At 41.1% G+C, this 22018-nt stretch overlaps 2 protein-coding genes and 1 long non-coding RNA gene across 5 annotated transcripts; 2 read left to right on the forward strand and 1 right to left on the reverse strand.

Annotated features, from left to right (window-relative positions):
* Window positions 1–3633: 3633 nt before the first annotated feature.
* On the forward strand, window positions 3634–5122 carry LOC120286184 (protein DETOXIFICATION 24-like). Its single transcript, XM_039314435.1, has 6 exons — window positions 3634–3744; window positions 3836–3892; window positions 3980–4218; window positions 4309–4427; window positions 4596–4682; window positions 4854–5122. The coding sequence occupies exons 1-6, from the start codon at window positions 3704–3706 to the stop codon at window positions 4938–4940; spliced, it is 630 nt and encodes a 209-aa protein (XP_039170369.1). The 5' UTR covers window positions 3634–3703; the 3' UTR covers window positions 4941–5122.
* Window positions 5123–5284: 162 nt separating this feature from the next.
* Window positions 5285–8070, reverse strand: LOC120294378. Its single transcript, XR_005551744.1, has 2 exons — window positions 7907–8070; window positions 5285–5634 (listed from the first exon to the last, which is right to left on the reverse strand). It is a non-coding gene; the product is annotated as an uncharacterized LOC120294378 (long non-coding RNA).
* A 33-nt stretch (window positions 8071–8103) lies between these two features.
* LOC104443459 (protein DETOXIFICATION 24) lies at window positions 8104–14654 on the forward strand. 3 transcript variants are annotated; one of them, XM_010056872.3, is made up of 14 exons: window positions 8104–8559; window positions 8793–9288; window positions 9517–9654; window positions 9834–10005; window positions 10093–10900; window positions 11018–11051; window positions 11769–12022; window positions 12251–12792; window positions 13155–13241; window positions 13335–13391; window positions 13479–13717; window positions 13808–13926; window positions 14091–14177; window positions 14349–14654. In XM_010056872.3, the coding sequence occupies exons 5-14, from the start codon at window positions 10883–10885 to the stop codon at window positions 14433–14435; spliced, it is 1524 nt and encodes a 507-aa protein (XP_010055174.2). In that variant the 5' UTR covers window positions 8104–8559; window positions 8793–9288; window positions 9517–9654; window positions 9834–10005; window positions 10093–10882; the 3' UTR covers window positions 14436–14654. The 3 variants fall into 3 exon arrangements, with proteins under 3 accessions (XP_010055174.2, XP_010055165.2, XP_018732164.2); XM_010056863.3 differs by having other exon boundaries at window positions 8105–8559; window positions 8790–9288; window positions 10817–10900; XM_018876619.2 differs by having other exon boundaries at window positions 8105–8559; window positions 10817–10900.
* Window positions 14655–22018: the final 7364 nt, after the last annotated feature.

Here is a 22018-nt window from a genome sequence, read left to right on the forward strand (position 1 = left end):
AGGAAATTCTAGTGGGTCTAGCAAATGGAAGATGAACAAAAAGTTTTGTCAATACTGTGGTAGAACTAATCATAAGTTTTTTAGATGTTGGAGAAAGCCTAATGCTAGATGCAGAAGATGTCACAAGTTGGGTCACACGGAAGCCATCTGCAAAGAAAAAATTACCAGCAAGTAGGAAAAGCACAGTAGCAAGTGAATGAAACCGAGGAAGAGCACTTGTTTGTAGCTTCTTTTTTTAATCTTCTGTTGGGAATGATGCATGGCTGGTGGATAGTGGTTGTACCAATCATATGACTAGCAATTTGAAGCTGTTTAGGAGTCTTGACAGGTCAGTCAGGTCTAGAGTCAGAATTGGCAACGGACAGTATATCGAAGTGCAAGGGAAGGGTACAGTGGCTATTGAAGGAAATCAGGAGGTGAAGCTGATCGGTGATGTTCTTTTTGTGCCAAACATTGACTAGAATATGTTAAGTGTTGGTCAATTAGTTGAGAAGGGCTATAAAGTGAAGTTCGAAGGGAATGAATGTCTTATCAATAATGCAGATAGCAAAGAAGTGCTAAGAATCCCAATGAGGAACAAGAGTTTCATGTTCAAGCCACAAAAGATGCAACAAATGGCTTTAAAGTGCAAAGAAGAAAATGCAGAGCTATGGCATAAAAGACTTGGGCATGTTCATAGGAAGAGCATGTCGTTTATGCAGAGAAATAGCTTGGCAGATGACTTGCCAAGTTTGGAGGAGGAATTTCCACAGTGCAGAATTTGTCTTCTTGCAAAGCAAGCCATATTTCCTTTCAAAGGAGGAGGCTAGAGAGCATGTAAGAAGCTGCAATTAGTCCACACAAATCTATGTGGACCTATGTCTGAGTCTTCTCTCAATGGTAGCAGGTATTTCATTACCTTCACTGATGATATGACTAGAATGAGTTGGATTTATTTTCTGCAAGCCAAGTCTGAAGTTGCTAATGTGTTTGTGAAGTTTAAAGCCTTAGTTGAAAATCGAGTGGGAAGAAAATTAAAATGCTCGGAGTCGATAATGGTTTTGAGTATACTACTCATAAGTTTAAGTTGAATTGTGAGCAAGCAGGAATTGTGCAGCAGTTCACTGCTCCCTATTCACCTCAATAGAATGGGGTTAGTGAGAGGAAAAACAGAAGCATTATGGAGATGGCTAGATGTATGATGCAGGAGAAGAAATTACCTAAGAAGTTCTGGGCTGAAGCAGCTAATACTGTAGCGTTCTTGTTGAACAGATTGCCCATAAAGGCCTTAGAGATGTCAACACCTTTTGAAGTCTAGTATGGTGTTAAATTTTCTGTGAAAAATTTGAAGGTTTTTGGGTGTTTGTGTTACACTCATGTTCCTGAGGTCAAGAGGGACAAGCAGGATAAGAAAGCAAAGCTTGGAATCTTCATTGGGTACAGTCTCCAATTAAAGGCTTATAGAATTTTTCACCCTATGACAGGGAAAGTGACTGTAAGCAAAGATGTTGTTTTTCCAGAGGAAGATAAATGGAATTGGATGGAAGGAAAGAGTGCAGAACAGCAGCAGTTCGAAAAAAAACCTGCAATAGATGTAGAGGTTGATGAAGTTATAGATGGATTGGAAGACAGTGTGGATGATTTACCAGTGAGAGGCACAATGTCACTTGTTGGAATCTATGAAAGAAGCAATGTGGCAATGCTCGAACCATCTAACTGTGTGGAAGCTAAGGAGGATCAGAGGTGGATTGCAACAATGCAGGAGGAGATTGCAATGATCTAGAAAAACCACACATGGGAGCTTGTTGACAGACCATTTGATAAGAATGTGATTGGGGTTAAGTGGGTGTTTAGAATAAAACTTAATCATAATGGTTTTGTCAATAAACACAAAGCTAGACTGGTGGTGAAAGGCTATGCACAAATATGGGGAGTAGACTATTCTGAAACATTTGCTCCTGTTGCACGACTTGATACAATAAGATTACCATTAGCTATTGCAGTAAAGAAGGGGTGGTCTATATTTCAGTTAAATGTCAAGTCTGCATTTATAAATGGAGAGCTTGAGGAGGGGATTTTTGTTGAACAACCTAAAGGCTTCAGTATCAAATGGCAAGAAGAGAGTGAATACAGGTTGAAGAAAACTCTATATGGACTGAAGCAGGCTCCAAGAGCTTGGTATGGGAAGATAGATCGATATTTGCATGATTTTAGCTTTGTAAAAAGCTTAAGTGAGTTCACTCTTTATGTCAAGAAGGTGAATCACAATGTTGTAATTCTGTCACTTTATGTAGATGATCTATTAGTGACGGGGAATGATATGGAATTGATAAAGAAGGTGAAGCAAGATCTATTTGCAGTTTTTGAGATGTCGGACTTGGGAAAGATGGCTTATTTTTTGGGTCTGGAAGTCAAACAGGCTTCATATGAGATCTTCATCTGTCAGAAAAAATACATGAAAAAATACATGAATGAAATTCTAAAGAAGTTTCCGATGGAAGATTATTGAAGTGTAAGCACTCCTATGGCTGCTAAAGAGAAGTCAGAGAAGAATGATGGAATAGATGTAGTAGATGCTTCTATGTATAGAAGTCGATTGGGTGTCTCATGTATCTTACAAAACTGCACCAGATATTCTATTTGCTGTGAGTGTTTTATCCAGGTTTATAAGTAATCCTAGTCAGTTACATTTGATTATAGCAAAAAGGGTCTTGAGATATCTCAAAGGAACATTGTTCTTTGGTGTGAAGTTTAAGAAAGATCATAAGTTTAATTTACTAGGATTTTCTGATAGTGACTAGGCTGGTTCAATGGATGACATGAAAAGTACGTCTGGGTATTGTTTTAGTCTTGGTTCTGTTTGTTTCTCCTGGTGTTCCAAAAAGCAAGAGATTGTAGCTCAGTCCACAGCAGAGGCTGAGTTTATAGCAGCTACTACAGCTGCAAATCAAGCTTTGTGGCTGAAGAAGATAATGAAAGATTTGTGGTTGAATTCTAGTAATTGCATTGAAGTTAATGTGGATAATCAGGTTGCTTTAGCAATATCTCATAATCCAGTTTTCCATGGCAAAACCAAGCATTTCAAAGTCAAATTTTTCTTTCTGTGTGAGGTGCAACAAAGTGGCGAAATTAAATTGATCTATTGTAGATCTGAAGATCAGCTTGCAGATATGTTCACAAAATCACTTCAGGCTGGAAGATTTGAGCTGTTAAGAGAGGAAATAGAAATCTGTAGCAGCAACTGATCCAAGGAGGAGTTTGTTGGAATTGTTCAGCTGCTGTTTTCTGTCATGTTTTCCTTTGTTTTCCTCTGTTTTTTTTATTAAAAAAGAGCCAAGTTCATTTAGTTATGCATTTAGTGTTTTTGCTATTTTCTAGGAAATTAATAGCACGTTTGTGTGCAGTTATGTGTTGCACGTTGTGAGCAGTTTCTACTTTGTATTTAGTTGTTGTACTCAGTTTTTTTTTTTTTTTTTTTTTTTTTTTTTTCGCACAAGACGTATGAAGTGCTATGCTCTGTTTTTTTTTTTCTTTTCTCTCTCTCAAACAACAAAATTTTTCTGTTTTGATTGTTGTTTTATGAGCTTTAACAATATTTAATGGTTATTCATGTTGTTTTCATCCTCAAAAATGTATCGTTCCTTACTCGACCATTTTCTTTGTCCTTGATCGAAACAGCTTGGAATTATGGTACACTAGTGTCTTAGTCCTCTTGGCAGGATACATGACAAATGCCACTGCTGCAATATCTGCCTTCTCGATTTGGTATGATAGCATCGAATAAGGGGTCTTATTTCTTCTACTTTGAGGTAAGCGGCCACGAAAGTGATGAACCAAATTTTATTTTTTTTTTCAGCCTCAACATCTCGGGTTGGGAGCTCACGATATGCCTTGGTTTCCTAAATGGAGCTAGGTATGGCTTATGATGAGCCTGTGCAAATTTTTGAATTGCTCTGTGCTTGCTTGACGCTTTGTGACTCGATCCTTTCAATTCCTACAGTGTAAGGGTTTCCAATGAATTGGGGCGAGGAAATGCTGAAGCAGCAGTGTTCGCCATTAAAGTCATCTTGGGCACCTCAATTAGCATTGGAGTTGTCTTTTGGATCTTGTGCCTAGTTTTCGGTCGACGGATTGCCTACATATTCACTAGCGAGGAAGATGTCGCGGAAGAGGTTTCAAGCCTCTCAGTTCTCCTTGCCTCCTCTATTTTACTCAACAGTGTTCAGCCAGTGCTCTCAGGTAAGTAGTGGCTGTTCCACTTCTCATGACGTGAATGACAGAATTATTTACAGATTCCTCCTTGCCGACCCATCCGTTCATCTCTTGCAGGTGCAGCGGTAGGTTCTGGGACACAAAGTGTGGTTGCCTATGTTAACATGTGTTCCTATTATGTGATCGGAGTGCCTCTAGGAGTCGTGCTTGCGTACGTCACCAAGTTGGAAATTCAGGTAAGAAGGCCTGAACCTGCCCCTGTCTTTCGCGGGGAACCTGACTGTCATTTGTGTTACATTTTTGGTTTGATGGGGCGACACTTCACTATTCAGAGAATACTTAGCCAAGATAAGCTATTTCTTGGTTTCTGACCATGCGGAAATTCCTTGGTTTGACGCCCACAGGGTATATGGATAGGAATGATAATCGGAGTCGCAACTCAGACAGTGGTGCTCAGTTTCATTACTTACAGAATGAACTGGGACAAGCAGGTAAATGCAAGTTTTGGAGCACATCAGTCACATGCCTTCACATGATATATGCTGCAAGAGTTTGAATTAGCTGGAAATATCAGCAAGATATCAAGATTCTATTTGTTTTAGTCTCCTTTTCGTGATGAAAGAGTTTTAAAAGCCAATTACCATATTGCTTTCATTATATAGGTGAACAAAGCAACAGAAAAGCTCCATAGGTTGTTCTTGGAAAGATCCGAAGACCATGGTGAGAGCTCTACCACTCTGAACAGCTGAACGGATGAGTTAAAACTGAAGAGCATATGGTTTCATCCCAGTTTAGGTTTTCGGATGAGAACAAGTTGCTTCTTCTTTCTCTCTTTTTTGACCTCTGTTATGACAGCCATTGAATAAATTGATCCAATCCCTATCCGATTGATAAAGCTTTCCCACCCCATTTTTCAGTGATTGGAAAAAATTCATTGTTGAAGATGGAAAACGTTCATACTTCAGCCACCTTCATCTAGTAGTTCTTGCTGTAACCATTTTTGCACCTACTCGAAAGAAAGCACATATTGCAGGTCATAATGATGATGTAAGAAAGGTCTAGCCCATCCAACAGCAAATGAACATTTGCAGAATCTTATAACAGGTTTGACAAATTATGACAATGTAAAGAACATCCCTCTAGCTCCGATAGAGGAGTCATCTAGGAGCGAAGGCAGTCCCAATATAAAACGATATGCTAGATGATTTGATAGACAAACGGAAGTTTCACATTTTCTCAGTATTCTACAGCAAGCACGGTATTCATGCAGAGTAAGCGAAGAAGATGCCGAACATGAGATGGGATCATTCAAAACTATATATATATACAATCAGTTATAAATGACAACTTTGGTAGTTGGTATGCAAGTAAGTCCCTGATGCTCGGAACATCTTCAAGAGAGAGCTCACGCCCCAGCTGCATTCTTGTTGATTTCAAGGCATCCTGGCAAGAAAAGATAAATAAAGAGAAGTGTTTGAAGATGTTTCAATAAAAGACAGAGGAAAGTTTCAACAGTACCTCATAATAGTAACTAGGCCGACAAACATAAGGAACTTATCTTTGGTAACTTACAATAAATTCCACATATGACTACACAATAAAGACTACTCAAAGCCATTTTCTCTTCTTTAACCGGTCCAAGAACCTGACCTACTTTACACTCTATATGTAAAGCCTCGGATTTAACTTATTAGATATTGTCCGCTTTGGTATATTCCATAGTGAGTTTCACGATTTTGTTCTTCGGTGTACAAGCGGCTACTTCCCCGGGAAGTTACCTATCTTGCTAGTGCTTTAGCCTGGAATCGCTAAATTTGTCCTTAAATCCAGCTTTCGCAACTCTTAGGACTTGTCTTTATAGAGGCTTGTTACATGACTCTTACTCATAAATTTCTCATAAATATATCTAACATTGCATGGATGCTCGCAAGGACACTGGCAGACTATGGTGTCACACCCCAAAATCAATAAGAGTGGCGGATGACATGACCATTTTCCTCCTAAAGAACGCAACCTCAAAACTCCTAAAATCCTACTCCAAAAATTGAAAGATAGAGGAGTGAGCAGCCACAGCTCAACGAGTAGTGCATCTCTTCTAAGTGGATCAAGCATCCATTATGCATATTTACAAAACCAAATTGCAACTCTTTTCACCCAAATTCAAGATATTAAAAACACACAGCAAAAAAATAAGTTACACACGCTTCAATATAGCTATATTTATAACAAAAATAATCATTTCATAATAACATCAAAATAAACATCAATGGTCTAATCCATTGATCAATCTCATTAATTCACACACTAATAGTCCATTCAATTAATTAATCTTATGCCACATATCAATGATCTAATGAAATTACACGTCAATGGTCAATTCCAACGATTAATCTCAAATTATACATCGATGGTACATTCCATCTACCAAACTCATATCATATGTCAATGGTATGCTCCATTGACCAATCCGTTACTCAATATCAAATCATGGTCACGATACAACTCCTAGTGATGAGGCGACCAAGATTCTCCCATTGGCAATGTCTCCACCTATTATTAACCGGGTAGTTTGGCCCACAAGGATATCCTAGACTAGTATACGCATACACACAAGCCCTTTGCTAGGCTTACAACAATATTGAGCATCAATATCAATCCCAAACAACACCATCCACAATTCACAAAATCAAATCCATAAATCATTTTATATATCACCAAAAGATTTAGCAACTTAACTCATCCACCAAAAATACTTTTCATAAAACATCTCAAATAATTTCAAAACTCGCATCATAAATCAATTTTACCAATCGAATCAAATCAAATACATTTCAAAAAGCTTATCACAAATCGAGATCTATATAACATTCCATAAACCATTTCAAAGTCGAGATTTTCGTAAAAAGGTTTCACAAACCCAAAACATGTAATATTTCTCAACTTCATTCATCAAACGAAATATATATTTCCACAAAAAAGTTCTGACACTACTCAAATACCAAAACGTAGTATATGCCCGATCCAAATTTTATGCAACAAACATGTTTATTCATAACTCATAAAATATCAAATCTTTATAGTTTTGAAAACATAAGTTTATATCTTACGATTAAATTACAAGCGTTACTTGAATCGTCAAACTCGCAATCCTATCACATAAATGATAAACAAATTAAAATCGAGTGAAACACTACCTCAACTATGACTTGATCAAACTAAGCATGAGCACTTAGAAAATGACTCCTATGTGCCAATAAATCGCTAAACCAAATCAATTACTCAAAGCTGTCCATAGCGCGAAACTTGAGCATGAAACTTTATCATGCCATAATTTTCTCCACCAAACTCCGTTTCAAGCTAACTTATAGTCAATGGAAAGCCCAACCAACGTACTACAAGAACCCCAATTTAACAAACCCAAAATCAAGCTGAAAATTAACAAAAAAATACGGCCCGAAGTCCTGGTTGCGCACTGTACATCATGCACGATAAACTTCAAAATTTTGTTTTGGGCAAATTGTAAGCTCAAATCATAATCCATAAAATCCTAAAGCTTCATAACATCCTAAATTATCATTTCTACAAAAATACGTAGCTCAACCACTCAAAAATCATACTTCGCCACTTGATTTTCACAAAATTTCAAATTTCAAACCTAGGTCCGAAATTACTCCGATTGAATGAACAGGCAACATGAGTGCTTACCAGGAATTACCTTACATAGTTAAGGTGGCTTGGTGAGGTTGCCATGATGAAAACGCACAAAACCCCTTTTCTTCTTCTTCTTCCTCTCTTCCTCTTTCTTTCTTTGAGCGCAAGCTCGTTGCTCTCCCTTTCTCTCTCTCCTCCTTTTTCTTTCTCTGTTTCCTTTTATCTCCTCCTTTTCCCCATTTTTCTTTTTCTTTTTATTTCTTCTTTCCTTTTCTTCTCTCTGTTCTTTTTCTTCTTCTCTCCCGAAGACTCTCGGCCTCTTTCCTTCTTCTTTCTCCTTATTATATTTTTGACTGGGTCAAAAGCAGCTCGTCGGCATGGTTAGGGACACCACGAGGGCCGTAGGGATAGTGGTGAGGGCTAATAGGCTTGGCGAGGTGGCTCCAAGGCTTGGCGAGATCCGTGGGAGCAGCTGGTGCGCCAGGAAACCTCAAGGAAAGCTTCGGGAAGGCTGGAAACTCGATTGAGATTTGCAGCTGAGCAAGGGCAGAGGTGCAGCGTCAAAGCTGGTCTGCAGCAGGCCTGCCAGGTTGAGATGGTAGCTGGCAAGGACTACAGTAAAATGGCTAGGCCTAGGAATTGACAGGTGTGGCGGCGATGCAGGTGGTGCAATAGCTCGTGCGGGTTGTCGTGGGCTAGCAGAGCTTGACTGGCTAGGTGCTGTCTTAAGTTATCTTGCTAGTTCCATAATTTATTTTTCAATCATTTTAACATCAATAATTTTTTTTTAAATTTCACTTAAGCAATAAATACTATAATTTTCAATTAATTATTTAAATGTAATAATATTAATTATAAGACAAATAAATGTTTGAAAAAATTCTCATGGTGTCCTTTTTCTTGAAGAAATAATAAAAAAAATATTTTATGATTTCATGTGGATCCAGCAGGTTCAAAGTAGGATGAGCATGATTCCCGGATAAAACCGGAAATGAGAAACCGAACCGGTTCATAATTCTACAGGGACCGATTCCGATTTCCGGTTGTCCTCTCCCGTTCTCTGCCTTTGCCTCGTCCCCGACGTCGCTCGGCCTCGACGCCACCGCCGGACGCCGCCGCCAGACGCCGCTTGTCCCGCCGCTGGACGCCAGTCGCTCCCTGCTCGCCCCGCCCTTGCCTCCCTAGACGTTGTCACCCCCGCTCGCCTCGACGTCGCCGCTGGATGCCGCTTGCCCTCGACACCGCCGCTGGACGTGGCTCGATCCCCCGGTGGACGCCGCTCGTCCGCTCGCCCAGCAGCCCCGACGCCGCTCGCCGCTCGCCCAGCCGCCCCGACGCCGCTCGCCCGGTCACCCCCGACGCCGCTCGCCCCCGACGCCGCTTGCCCAGTCGCCCCCGGCGTTGCTCGCCCCCTGACGCCTAAGCACATTAGATGCCTCCCGCTTGGTCAGTCCTTTACAACAATTTGGTACCATTTATTGGAAGAATCGAGTCAAATAATACACTTGAAGATAGTTTGGGATTGTGATCATATCATGAATTTTCATCATGGGCTTGTATCATGTGATGGGGAATCTTCAAGTTGAATATCAGATGAGAGAGGTCCTCAAAGATTTCTGTGGCACTTCTGCATCATTGTAGTCCCAAGTGCTTATTGTTTTTATTTTCTTTCAGGTACCCCTTTTAACATATTGAAGGAATTTGATGGAGAAACAGTAACAGAGGTTGTCCGTCCCCGCCTTGCAAGGATGAGATGCCGTGTTAAGAGATTTACGAAAAACAATTTTTTTGTGGAGAAGAACCCAACTCTAGGTAAGCTTTTTGAACCTGATGATTTTAGTTGGAAAAAAATTGGGAAACTTTGATGATGATCAGATCAGCCATTTCATAATGCTGCGATTTGATTTAGAAGACAATATGAAATGACGAATGTGAAATGTTGATCAAATTAGTACTTTTGAGTATCCGATTGCTTATGATTGCTTTTGCAGTTAATGTTCCTGTCAAGAACTTGGAATTGAAGGACTACATTCCATTACCCACACCAGGAGATGAGGAGAGGCTGCGATCGTAGTATGATTTGATTGCCAACGTTGTTCATGATGGCAAACCTGGTGAAGGTTCTTACAGGGTTTTTGTTCGGCGGAAGTTCGAAGAACTTTGGTAAATCTCTCTCTCCCTCTCTGTGATTTTTGGGGAAATAAGAGTGCAATTGTTGTGTAGATTGACAAGTCTTACATTATGCTTTAGGTATGAGATGTAGGATCTGCATGTTTCAGAAACGCTTCCTCATATGGTTGCACTCTCAGAGGCATACATGCAGATATATGAGCAGCATCAGTAGGACAATTTTGGTGGCAAATTTTTTCAGTGCCTTCTGCTTTGCAACTTTGAGACCCCAATGGTGCTGGACTTCAGATCTTCTAAAAAGAAGTTAGATCTGTTTGTGAGACTACCTGTCAGATCTGTCTCCTTGGAGCAGCTAGGGTTTTTGATGAACCTTAAATTTAGGATATCTTGCTGTGCTGAGATGACTGATGGCGTAAACCTTGTATTCTGTTGACTGTATATGATCATTAATGAAACCTTAAGCTTAGGTTACTTTGAGTAATTAAAAAGGGTGGATGCGGTGTATCTCTAATATCTATGATATCTACAGTAATTATATAGTTCTCAGGTTTGTTTACCTTTCCGTGTTTTTCAGTTGGCTGCCTTGTGCAATGGAAAGGCAAACATATTGATATCTGATGTTTTCTCTTTTGTTTCTATTCTTTTTCACTAGCATGTACTTCCTGGTGACTGATTTCAAATAGACTATTGAGGCAAACTTGCATATGTTCTTGCTGGTCCGTCAGATTCTTCTAAACTTTGCGCTTGTCTACCTGTTAAGCATATCGGTGAAATGACACGACCACTGAGTCTGAGTCTTCACGACCTCAATGAGTGGACTCTGAGTCTTCTTTCTCATTTGCAGATGCTGCCCACCAATCAAAGCCAACTTGAATAGTTGAGGTTGCATAGGAATTTCCCTCATGCTCTTATGCTTTTCGGCATCAGAGTGAGTCGAGTTTTATTTGCAACTACATGCTCTTTTTCTTTTACAGGCACTGTACTTTTTGCCCTGTTCTTTCCATCATCGTTTCGCTAATTCTTTTTATCATATTTTATTTGACAGGAAGATGATTTAGATGAGTCAACAACTACACCAGGTTCTAATTTTGCACACATTTCTGTTGTTTAGTTTGAATGGTAACTTCATAAATTTGAAACGACCTAAGTATCAGCTTCTATTTGGCTTGTTGATTCTGTCATGCAAGTATCAAGCCTAGATTTTGAGAGGTTTTTAGCCTTTGCAGTGTGCAGGAGACTATGATGGATGTTGTCATAGGTTCATAAAGTTCATAGAGAATTCAATTTTATTATGTAGTATGCTGTTGTTACTTTTTTTTTTTAATCTGATATAGCAAAACTAAGTTTGCTTGTAAACTTAAAGAGTGGTTTGGAATATCACAATGCTGGCTTATAACATCAAACGCGGCTTCTCCTTAAGATCTTACCCAATGGCGGGATTGAGCAATTGTTGCATAGTTTACCCTGAAAATGAAACCAAAAAAATGAGGAAAAAAAAAAAAACCTGTTGGAACCTGGAACCAACCCCGGAACCTGTGACAGAGTAGGTTCCAGGTTCTTGGTTCTGACGAGTAGGTTCTAGGTTCCAAAAAATGAGGAACCTGTACCCGAGGGTAGGTTACAGGTTCCAGACGGAACCTGTAAGGAACTAGGAACCACTCACCCCTAGGTTCAAGTTGTACAATGACTAATAGGCTCAGGAAAAAGATCTTTTTTGTCATCCTATGAATTGTGTTTCTGTGTATCCGCAATATGAACGTTCCCGAAGAATTTCACGCTTTGCGTTCTTGTGGCAGGAATCATGAGTGACGACAGGATGGAGGACAGGCTTCTTGGTACAGAAGCAAAAGACGAAGGTAGTCTATTAGGGAAGGTCTGGGCGGAGTCAAAGAAAATATGGAGAGTTACCTTCCCAGCAATGTTGGCCGGAGTGACTACTTATGGAGTCTTCGTAGTGACGCAAGCATTCGTGGGGCACATCAGTGATACAGAGCTCGCCGCTTATGCGCTCATTCAAATCATCGGCCTGCGATTTGCCAATGGAATAATTGTAAGGATTAGACTCCCCTCTTTTCCAATTCTGATCATGAGTAAATAATCTGATGAATATGGACCGGTGTTGATCATGTTTCCAAGAAACTATCGAATTTACACTTTTTTTCCCCTAAACTTCTGCAAATTATGCAATATCGGCGATCGAGAGAGGGGTTTCAATTAAATATTCAATATTTGGGTGTATAGGCTGTGAACTTTGCAAATGAACTTTTTGATCCTGCAGTTGGGCATGTCAAGTGCAACTGAAACATTATGCGGGCAAGCATTTGGTGCAGAGCAATACCACATGTTAGGCATTTACTTGCAAAGATCTTGGATCATCAATCTGGTCACGGCAACCATCTTGGTCCCGGTCTTTGTCTATAGCTCGTCCATTTTCAAGCTTCTTGGTATAGAAGATGAAGTAGCTGAAGCCGCTGGGTACATTGCCCTGTGGTTCATCCCGATCATCTACTACTATGTCTTCTTCTTTACCATCCAAATGTTCTTGCAGAGCCAGCTCAAGAACGCCATCATAGGATGGCTCTGCACCATCTCATTCGCAATTCATGTCTTGTTGTCTTGGCTCTTTGTGTACGTACTAGATTGGGGAATCCCAGGAGCAATGAGTGCGCTGATAATATCAAGTTGGTTAGGGGTGATTGGGGAGTTTGTGTACATGTTTGGAGGCTGGTGCGAAAGTACTTGGACGGGTTTCACCTGGGCTGCATTTGCCAATTTATGGCCTGTCATAAAGCTTTCCATGTCCTCTGGCATTATGCTGTGGTAGACTTTCTTTCTATCGAATTTCCTTCATGCCTCTGAGAAATTCCAGGTGAATGAACTCACATGCTCAAAATATTACAAGAGAGAAATTACAGAGTTTAAATCTGTTTCTCAGGAGTTGAATGAACGGATTGAAAAAAGAAAATTTCTTCATTAAGGCTAGAATTGCCTTGATCACAATCCTAAGTTTGTGTGCTGGCGTCAGTTCACAACAACTGAAATACCATGGCACAACTCTATTGTCTTTGGGGAAGCACTGGCCGATATGATTGGCGATATTTAATGGTTATTCATGTTGTTTTCATCCTCACAAATGTATCGTTCCTTACTCTGACCATTTTCTTTGTCCTTGATCGAAACAGCTTGGAATTATGGTACACTAGTGTCTTAGTCCTCTTGGCAGGATACATGACAAATGCCACTGCTGCAATATCTGCCTTCTCGATTTGGTATGATAGCATCAAATAAGGGGTCTCGTTTCTTCTACTTTGAGGTAAGCGGCCATGAAAGTGATGAACCAAATTTGATTTTTTTTTTTTCAGCCTCAACATCTCAGGTTGGGAGCTCACGATATGCCTTGGTTTCCTAAATGGAGCTAGGTATGGCTTATGATGAGCCTGTGCAAATTTTTGAATTGCTCTGTGCTTGCTTGACACTTTGTGACTCGATCCTTTCAATTCCTACAGTGTAAGGGTTTCCAATGAATTGGGGCGAGGAAATGCTGAAGCAGCAATGTTCGCCATTAAAGTTATCTTGGGCACCTCAATTAGCATTGGAGTTGTCTTTTGGATCTTGTGCCTAGTTTTCGGTCGACGGATTGCCTACACATTCACTAGCGAGGAAGATGTCGCGGAAGAGGTTTCAAGCCTCTCAGTTCTCCTTGCCTTCTCTATTTTACTCAACAGTGTTCAGCCAGTGCTCTCAGGTAAGTAGTGGCTGTTCCACTTCCCATGACGTGAATGGCAGAATTATTTACAGATTCCTCCTTGCTGACCCATCCGTTCTTCTCTTGCAGGTGCAGCAGTAGGTTCTGGGACACAAAGTGTGGTTGCCTATGTTAACATGTGTTCCTATTATGTTATCGGAGTGCCTCTAGGAGTCGTGCTTGCGTACGTCACCAAGTTGGAAATTCAGGTAAGAAGGCCTGAACCTGCTTCTGTCTTTCACAGGGAACCTGACTGTCATTTGTGTTATATTTTTGGTTTGATGGAGCGACACTTCACTATTCAGAGAATACTTAGCCAAGATAAGCTATTTCTCGTTTTCTGACTGGAAATTCCATGGTTTGATGCCCACAGGGTATATGGATAGGGATGATAATTGGAGTTGCAACTCAGACAGCGGTGCTCAGTTTCATTACTTACAGAATGAACTGGGACAAGCAGGTAAATGCAAATTTTAGAGCACATCAGTCACATGCCTTCACATGATATATGCTGCAAGAGTTTGAATTAGCTGGAAATATCAGCAAGATATCAAGATTCTATTTGTTTTAGTCTCCCTTTCGTGATGAAAGAGTTTTAAAAGCCAATTACCATATTGCTTTCATTATATAGGTGAACAAAGCAACAGAAAAGCTCCATAGGTTGTTCTTGGCAAGATCCGAAGATTACAGTGAGAGCTCTACCACTCTGAACAGCTGAACGGATGAGTAAAAACTGAAGAGCATATGGTTTCATCCCAGTTTAGGTTTTCGGATGAGAACAAGTTGCTTCTTCTTTTTCTCTCTTTTTTGACCTCTGTTATAACAGCCATTGAATAAATTGATCCAATCCCTATCCGATTGATAAAGCTTTCCCACCCCATTTTTCAGTGATTGGAAAAAATTCATTGTTGATGGAAAACGTTCATACTTCAGCGACCTTCATCTAGTAGTTCTTTCTGTAACCATTTTTGCACCTACTCGAAAGAAAGCACATATTGCAGGTCATAATGATGATGTAAGAAAGCTCTAACGCATCCAACAGCAAACGAACATTTGCAGAATTCTATAACAGGTTTGACAAATTATAATGATGCAAAGAACATTCCTCTAGCTCAAATAGAGGAGGTCATCTAGGAGCGAAGGCGGTCCAATATAAATGATATGCCAGATGATTTGATAGACAAAGGGAAGTTTCACATTTTCTCAGTATTCTATGGCAAGCACACAAATTGTGCCGTGTGCTCAATTTCACTAGTAGAGGAAATTGACAAGGTATTCATAAAGAGAGTAAGCGGAGAAGATGCTGAACATGAGATGGGATCATTCAAAACTATATATTTAGGATTCTCAGTTATAAATGACAACTTTGGTAATTAGTATGCAGGTAAGTCCCTGATGCTCGGAACATCTTCAAGAGAGAGCTCACGCCCCAGCTACATTCTTGTTGATTTCAAGGCATCCTGGCAAGAAAAGATAAATAAAGAGAAGTGTTTGAAGATGTTTCAATAAAAGACACAGGAAAGTTTCAACAGTACCTCATAATAGGACGTGCGGACCTCTCAAGTGCCTTAACTTTGAAAAGGAAAACTTTTTTAAGTAAGTGCCATAACTTACGAAAAGGTACACTTAAGTGCCAAAATCGGAGTAAAAGAGATCACTTGAGTGCCAATCCGGCAAAATCCGGCCAAAATGCCAACATGGCGTTTTTAAAAGGCGGCCAAAAACGGCGCCGTTTTGCACGTTGACGTGGCCAAAACGGCGTCGTTTCGACCGACGTGGAACAAAATAAATAAATAAATAATTTAATTTAATTTAAAATTAAATTTAGTTAAAATATTTTAAAAATAATATTTAAAAACTTTAAAAACTTTAAAAAAAATTATAAAAAAAAAAAAAAAAAAAAAGGGGGGAGGTGTTTGAAGGATGTTTCAATAAAAGACACAGGAAAGTTTCAACAGAAGAGCGGCGACGGCGGGAGGGTCGGCCGGGTCGCGGGCCTCGGGCTGGGGCCGGCGGCGACCCGGCCGACCGGGCGGCGAGGGCTCGCGAGCCCTCGCCGCTCGGATCGGGCGAGGGCCGCGAGCCTCGCCGCCGGATCTAGGCAAGGGCTCGCGGCCCTCGCCGGCCAACCGGCGAGGGCTCGCGAGCCCCGCCGGATCCGGGCGAGGGCTCGCGGCCCTCGCCGTGCCGACCGACGGCGAGGGTCGGCGGCCCTCGCCCAGCCGGGCCAAGGCCGCCGCCGCCGGGGGCGACCCCGGCGGCGGAGGCCCTTGGCCCGGCCGGGCGAGGGCCGCCGACCTCGCCGGATCTGGCGAGGGCTCGCGAGCCCCGCCGCCGGCCGGCCGGGGGTCGCGCCCGGCCGTGGCCCGCGACCCCGGCCGACCCTCCCCCCCGTCGCCCGCCCTTCCGGTGGCGGCGGCTGAGGGCCGATCCTCACCGCCTCCCCATTCCCTTTTATTTTTTTTATTTTTTTTAATTTTTTTTTAATTTTTAAAAATATTTTTAAAGGTTTTTAAAGTTTTTTAAAATATTTTAAATAAATTTAATTTTAAAATTATTATTTTTAAATATTTTAACTAAATTTAATTTTAAAATTAATTTAATTAATTTAATTAATTTAATTAATTTTTAATTTTCTTTTGCCACGTCGGCCCAAAACGACGCCGTTTTGGCCACGTCAGCGTGCAAAACGGCGTCGTTTTGGGCGCGCTTCACCGGAAATACGCCACGTTGGCGTTTTGGCCGGACTTTGGCCGGAGTGGCACTTAAATGATCCGTTTTTTTTCGAATTTGGCACTTAAGTGTACCTTCGTACGCTTCGTAAGTTATGGCACTTAAGTGTCCCTTTGGCCAAAGTTATGGCACTTGAATCGTTCTTTTGCCCTCATAATAGTAATAGGTCGACAAACATAAGGAACTTATCCTTGGTAACTTACAATATATTCCACATATGACTACACAATAAAGATATTCAAAGTCATTTCCTCTTCTTTAAACAGTTCAAGAACCTGATACCAGCCAAAGAGGATGGCTTTCCTAGAGGTGCACTGAAACTCTCGGTCCTCTCTTTACAATAGCGAGAAATCGACGTCATAGAATAACATAACTTACCATCTAAGAAGGTTAAATGCCACAAAAAGATCATGTCACTTTATCCAATGAAAAGTCAAAAGAGAACCCAACCACCCCTTTCAGTAATTATTGTTACCGACTGAAGACCCAACATCTGAGACAACATAAAGGACAAGTTGACGCCATCCACAGCAAATGGGAATTCCCACTCACCGCTAGTGCGATCTTGTTTGTGCGACAATCTTTGAAATGATTCCAGTGGTAAGGGTGGAAACATCGGCAGATACGAATCCTAAGCCTATGTTGGAAATTCAGAACAAGATACAATCAAAATATGCAGGGCAATTGTCTTACATATCAGATGCATGGGCATACACTACTACTTGAAGGACAAAATCATGGAAGCAACAGCCCAGAGAATAAATTAAAGCTGCAGAAAAGGTACATAAAAAATAACATCCTTCACGTACAGCAGCAGGAATAGAGGATATTCGAAGTACAACAAAAAAGATTAGCAAGCATAGGCATCCCTCGACCTGTTCTCTTAAGTTTTTTCTCTGGTCTTAAGGGTGATAGGGTAATATTCACAGACCATGATATTTTACTTAAATTGCCGACATAATCCTTTAATTATTTTTTCAGAATTCAGTTCAATAACAAATAAGATCCAATCCAGGACCACTTTCAATATAAAACTCTGAAATTTGTCGAAGGATCAGGACCTTGCCAACCCATATCCTTCCACAATTCTGATTTTAGCGAAGGGAGTTCTTTACCAGGATAAGCCAACATTTAAAGCTGTCTAATAGCATCCTCCAACAAACAAGAACAGAAACTTCAGGAATATCTGAGGCGCAATCTCTGCATTCCAGAGTTATCGGAGCTCTTCAATGTCCTTTCATGAGGACATATAGTTAAGTACAGATTGGCTGGTCTATTCATCCCTGTAAATCATATAAGCCAATATGCCGACAGACATCCTGGAGGCCCCACCACTACTGTCTTTCCTGTAAAGCAATATAGTCCCACATTTCAGCACACAAAGCATATCTCTCTGTCTTGGGAAGTTCAAAGCACAAGTCATAGCTCAAGACGCTGCACACTAAAGTCACATAACTTCAAAACTAGACACTTAAGTGCCACTTTTTTTTTCGAGTGGGACACTTAAGTGTCACCTCCGGCGACCCTTGCCGGAAATCTTACGTAGCAATATTTTATTATTATTTTTTGCCTACGTGGCTTGCCGGAGAGCTGAGTCGGCTCTCACTCACCGTAAACGACGTCGTCTCGCATAATAAAAGCCCCAAATCTTCCAAAAACGACGTCGTCTCCCCAAATGCCCAAAATCTAAAACCCTAAATCGGCCAAAATCGCTATTGAAGTGCTCGAATTGAAGTCTCGAACCCTAATTTTCATTTGCCCAAAATTCCTTCGTCGAATCTTGGAAATGGAGAGCGGGACTCGCGCGGCGCCTTAATTTCCTCTCACCGAAGCGAAAGAGAAGGCCAGCGTTTCTGTTTTTGTGGGTTACCGAGTCCAAGAAGAACATCGTGGACTCAAATCAATCTGGGAGAAGATTTTATGGATGCGCCCGATATAAAGAAGCGTCGAAGTGCAAATACTTCAAATGGATTGATGAGAAGTTCTCTGACCGAGCCACAGAGATGATATTGGATCTACTTCATAAAAGACAGCAATCTCCATCTGTGTTCGTGGACGACTTGGACGATGTTGACTCAATGCAAGCTTAAGTGTCTTCAGTTAAACTTTTGAAGAATGAAGTCTCAATGCACGCTCAAGCATCTTCAACTAAACCTTTTAAGAATGAAGTTCCAATGATGAAAATTGAACAAAAGTGTTACCAAGCGTATATTATGGTATTGTTTTGTTGTCTATTGTACTTTATGATGAAATGTAAAGTACTTGAAAATGAGAAAAAGTTTCTCCGACTGCCATAGTTAAAAATGGTGTTGTTCTGGATTAAACGTTGGGTTTTTTCTTTTTGAAAGATGCGAAGAAGTTTGTGTTGTGGAACAAGATCATTGTTGCTTTGTTGTTGTTTGTTTGTCGAATGGACTTGCCATAAGTTTACCATCATCTTCTGTTTTGATGCAGAATCATCTTCTCTGTTTTGATGCAGACCAACATATACACAAGACAAACATGAGTGATTACCCAAGTGCCATAAGTTGTATTTAGTAATCACGTAAGTGCTAGTCGCAATGAAAAAATGATCACTTAAATGTCAAGTTATTGTTAAAGTGATCGATTAAGTGTCACTTGTAGTTAAAAGTGAACAGTTAAGTGCCAAGTTTTTTTAGAATAGGATTAGCTAAGTGCCAATTTTTTTGTGGGTTTTCTGTAAAAATTGTGCCAGCCACCAGCACCGACGACACCACCAACCATCACCACTAGCCACACTACACACTAGGCGCTCTAGCCACCACCATGCTGGTGGTGTTGCTGCACAAGATACTAGTGCAAGCTGAGCTTTGCACTAGTTTGCACCAGTACACATGGTGTAAGATGTGCAACCGCACACTTGTACCAGGTGTAGGTGCAGCTGCTAAGCCTATAACCCCACCACAAACCAATAATCACCAGGCATCACCACCAGCCACACAGAGTAACCCCGGCCACCACATTAGCACCCCAACAACAAACCGACTACCACCAAACATCACCATCCACCATCACCGAGATACACCAAAGACTCCGGCTATCACCACAGAACACCAACAACAAGCAGCAAACAACAAGTAAAAGCAGAATCCATGATAAACAACAACATAAATTGACAAGGCCGTAAGATCATTTCATTGATATTTCATTAAGTCTGAGTCTGACAACATCAATGTCATTTCATTGATATTTCATCAAGTCTGAGTCTGACAACATCAATGAATGACAAACTAAAGAAAAAAAACAAAAGATGGTTATCCATAGACTTTCTATATGCACGACAACATCATCGTTTATATAACCGTTTTTACTCCTAAGCTCCACAAATCCTATCACATCTCATCTCATCAATCAATATGCACGACACCCCCTGTTCGTCCTCCTTTCGATAGGCCTTTCACTTGATTCATAATTCTGGCACTCTTTCTAACTGGACGTGCAACTTCTTCTTCAACCTTCTCAGTATCCACTGACTCAGATGGAGCTGCAAATGTCCTAGGCCGAATTGAATCAAAAGGAGCTGGAGATGGAGCCGGGTTCTTTCTCTTATTTTTGTTGGCACAGTTGATGTTGATGTTTTCTTTTTGTTGGTGCAGCCGTCGATTCTTGAGTTGGGCCGAGATAAGAACTTCGAACTTCTCCCGAGGCTACAAAAAAATAATAAATTGTTAGCAAAAATCTACAGCATAAATTAAATTAAATGCAGCCAATAAAACTTACATTGAGAATGACAAGACGCTCATCGTATAAAGGCCATAGCCATATTGTCTTAACCTCTTCCCAAGTGCCCCTCTTGTTTGAATAGGGGCATCACTTTCAGAACTTGTGATTTGTTGCCCCTTTTTCCCGCTTTCTTGGGCCCTTTAACTACGGCCCGGGCTTCTTCGACCAATTGTCCGGGCGTCTTCTAGATGGCCTTTGTGTACCTGCCCCTTCACCTGGCCTTGTTCTAGTTGTCCTTCGTGTAGCCCTTCAACTTCAGTGACACCTCCTTCTATTGGGCCCTTCGGTGGTACCGGTGGTGGTACTTGTGGTGCCCCTTGCGGTGATTCTTCCGGTGGCTCTGTGATGATCCTTGAGGTGGCTCGTGATGGCCCTTCGGTTGGCGGTTGAGTTCCAACTTGCTTTCTTCGAACCGAGAAAGAGGCCAAAAGATACCATAAATATAATATCGAGACATATAATAATAAAAACTGAATACAAATTGGTTGAATTTAGCACTGGGTATTTCTTTTGCCGCTGAAAAACAGTCGATTTCGCACCGGCCGTGATGCTGCTTGGGCTAATCCTTCAGCTGGCCCCGATCTTTGCTTGGGTGAATCCTTCACTGGCCGTGATGCTTTGCTTGGGCCAATCCTTCACCTGTTTGTGTTCTACCTTGCCTTCTTCGAACAGGTTGTTCGGTTTCATGAATTGCGAGGTTCTTCTTGTGACCTAACAAACACATTACATACAAGGCCAAATAGGATATTATGTACATTTTTATAATAAACGACAATAAAGCAACATAAACATAAAATAAATTTCATGACTTACCGGGGTTCTATTTGTTGGTCGAAGAACAGTCGACTCACTTGGCCCCTGTGTGCATTTCTCCAACTCTCTTTTCACTAGGCCCTTCACCTTGCCTCAACCGTTGTTGCTTCCTCAATTGACAACCTTTAATATTGTGGCCTGTTAGGCGACAATAAGAGCACGTGATCTTTGCACCCTACCTGCTCATTCTTTGCTGACCCGAGACCTCTCCCTCCGCTTTTTTTCGTCTTCGTTTTGTCCTTCCAATTGTCTTCTTCAGTGGCAAAGGTTGAGGTGCTTCATGATCCGTGGGCTCCCAAAACTTGCTACTTCTAATTGGCTGCATCATGAACTGATAGGAAGAAAGATATTTTGATTTATGGTACCAATCATCGATGTAATCATCCGTATTGTCGCCCTTCAACTGGATGGCACATATGGCATGTGCACATGGAATTCCACTTACTTGCCATGCTCTACATGAACACTTCCTACTTCCTAGATTGACAACATACTTATTTGCACCCTTCATTATCTCATATCCGTCATCTCCATTCCAAATGGGATGACAATGCGTACTTGTAGCCAAGTTCTCATCCAATTTCTTCACAATCCTAGGACCATATTGTCTTGTCCACTTTGCAGCCTCATCTCTTTGTTTTCGCAGCCGAGTCATAACCGCAACTCGTATATCTTCAAGCATTGAGATGACTGGTTTGCATCTGGCATCTATTATCTTCGAATTAAATACTTCACAAATGTTGTTGTCGACGTTATCGCACTTGAACTCCTCATGAAGAATGCCCCGCACCAATGCTTCGGTTCTAGTTGAAATAGGGTAGCACAACCTTCTTTTGTCAACTGAAGCTGTCCTTCTTTGGCTATTCTAAAGTCAGCCATGTTTGCACTCTTTGCTAATTGCCAAAATTGCAATTGCAGCTTATCCCCTTTATAGTTCTTTGCCCAATTTCCGTATATATGCCACACACACATTCGATGTTCAGCATGGGGCAATAACTCGACTACTGCCGA

This window comes from Eucalyptus grandis, chromosome 1 (genome assembly GCF_016545825.1).
Source record: "Eucalyptus grandis isolate ANBG69807.140 chromosome 1, ASM1654582v1, whole genome shotgun sequence".
Lineage (NCBI taxonomy): Eukaryota > Viridiplantae > Streptophyta > Magnoliopsida > Myrtales > Myrtaceae > Eucalyptus > Eucalyptus grandis.

Bases quoted from the DNA above. Each gene is read 5' to 3' on its own strand.
- LOC120286184 (XM_039314435.1), top strand. From the start codon at position 3,704: ATGACAAATGCCACTGCTGCAATATCTGCCTTCTCGATTTG. The intron at 3,745-3,835 runs GTATGATAGCAT...TTTTTTTTTCAG, and splicing joins ATATCTGCCTTCTCGATTTG to CCTCAACATCTCGGGTTGGG. The intron at 4,219-4,308 runs GTAAGTAGTGGC...CATCTCTTGCAG, and splicing joins TGTTCAGCCAGTGCTCTCAG to GTGCAGCGGTAGGTTCTGGG.
- LOC104443459 (XM_010056872.3), top strand. The intron at 12,793-13,154 runs GTAGACTTTCTT...TGATCGAAACAG, and splicing joins TCCTCTGGCATTATGCTGTG to CTTGGAATTATGGTACACTA. The intron at 13,242-13,334 runs GTATGATAGCAT...TTTTTTTTTCAG, and splicing joins ATATCTGCCTTCTCGATTTG to CCTCAACATCTCAGGTTGGG.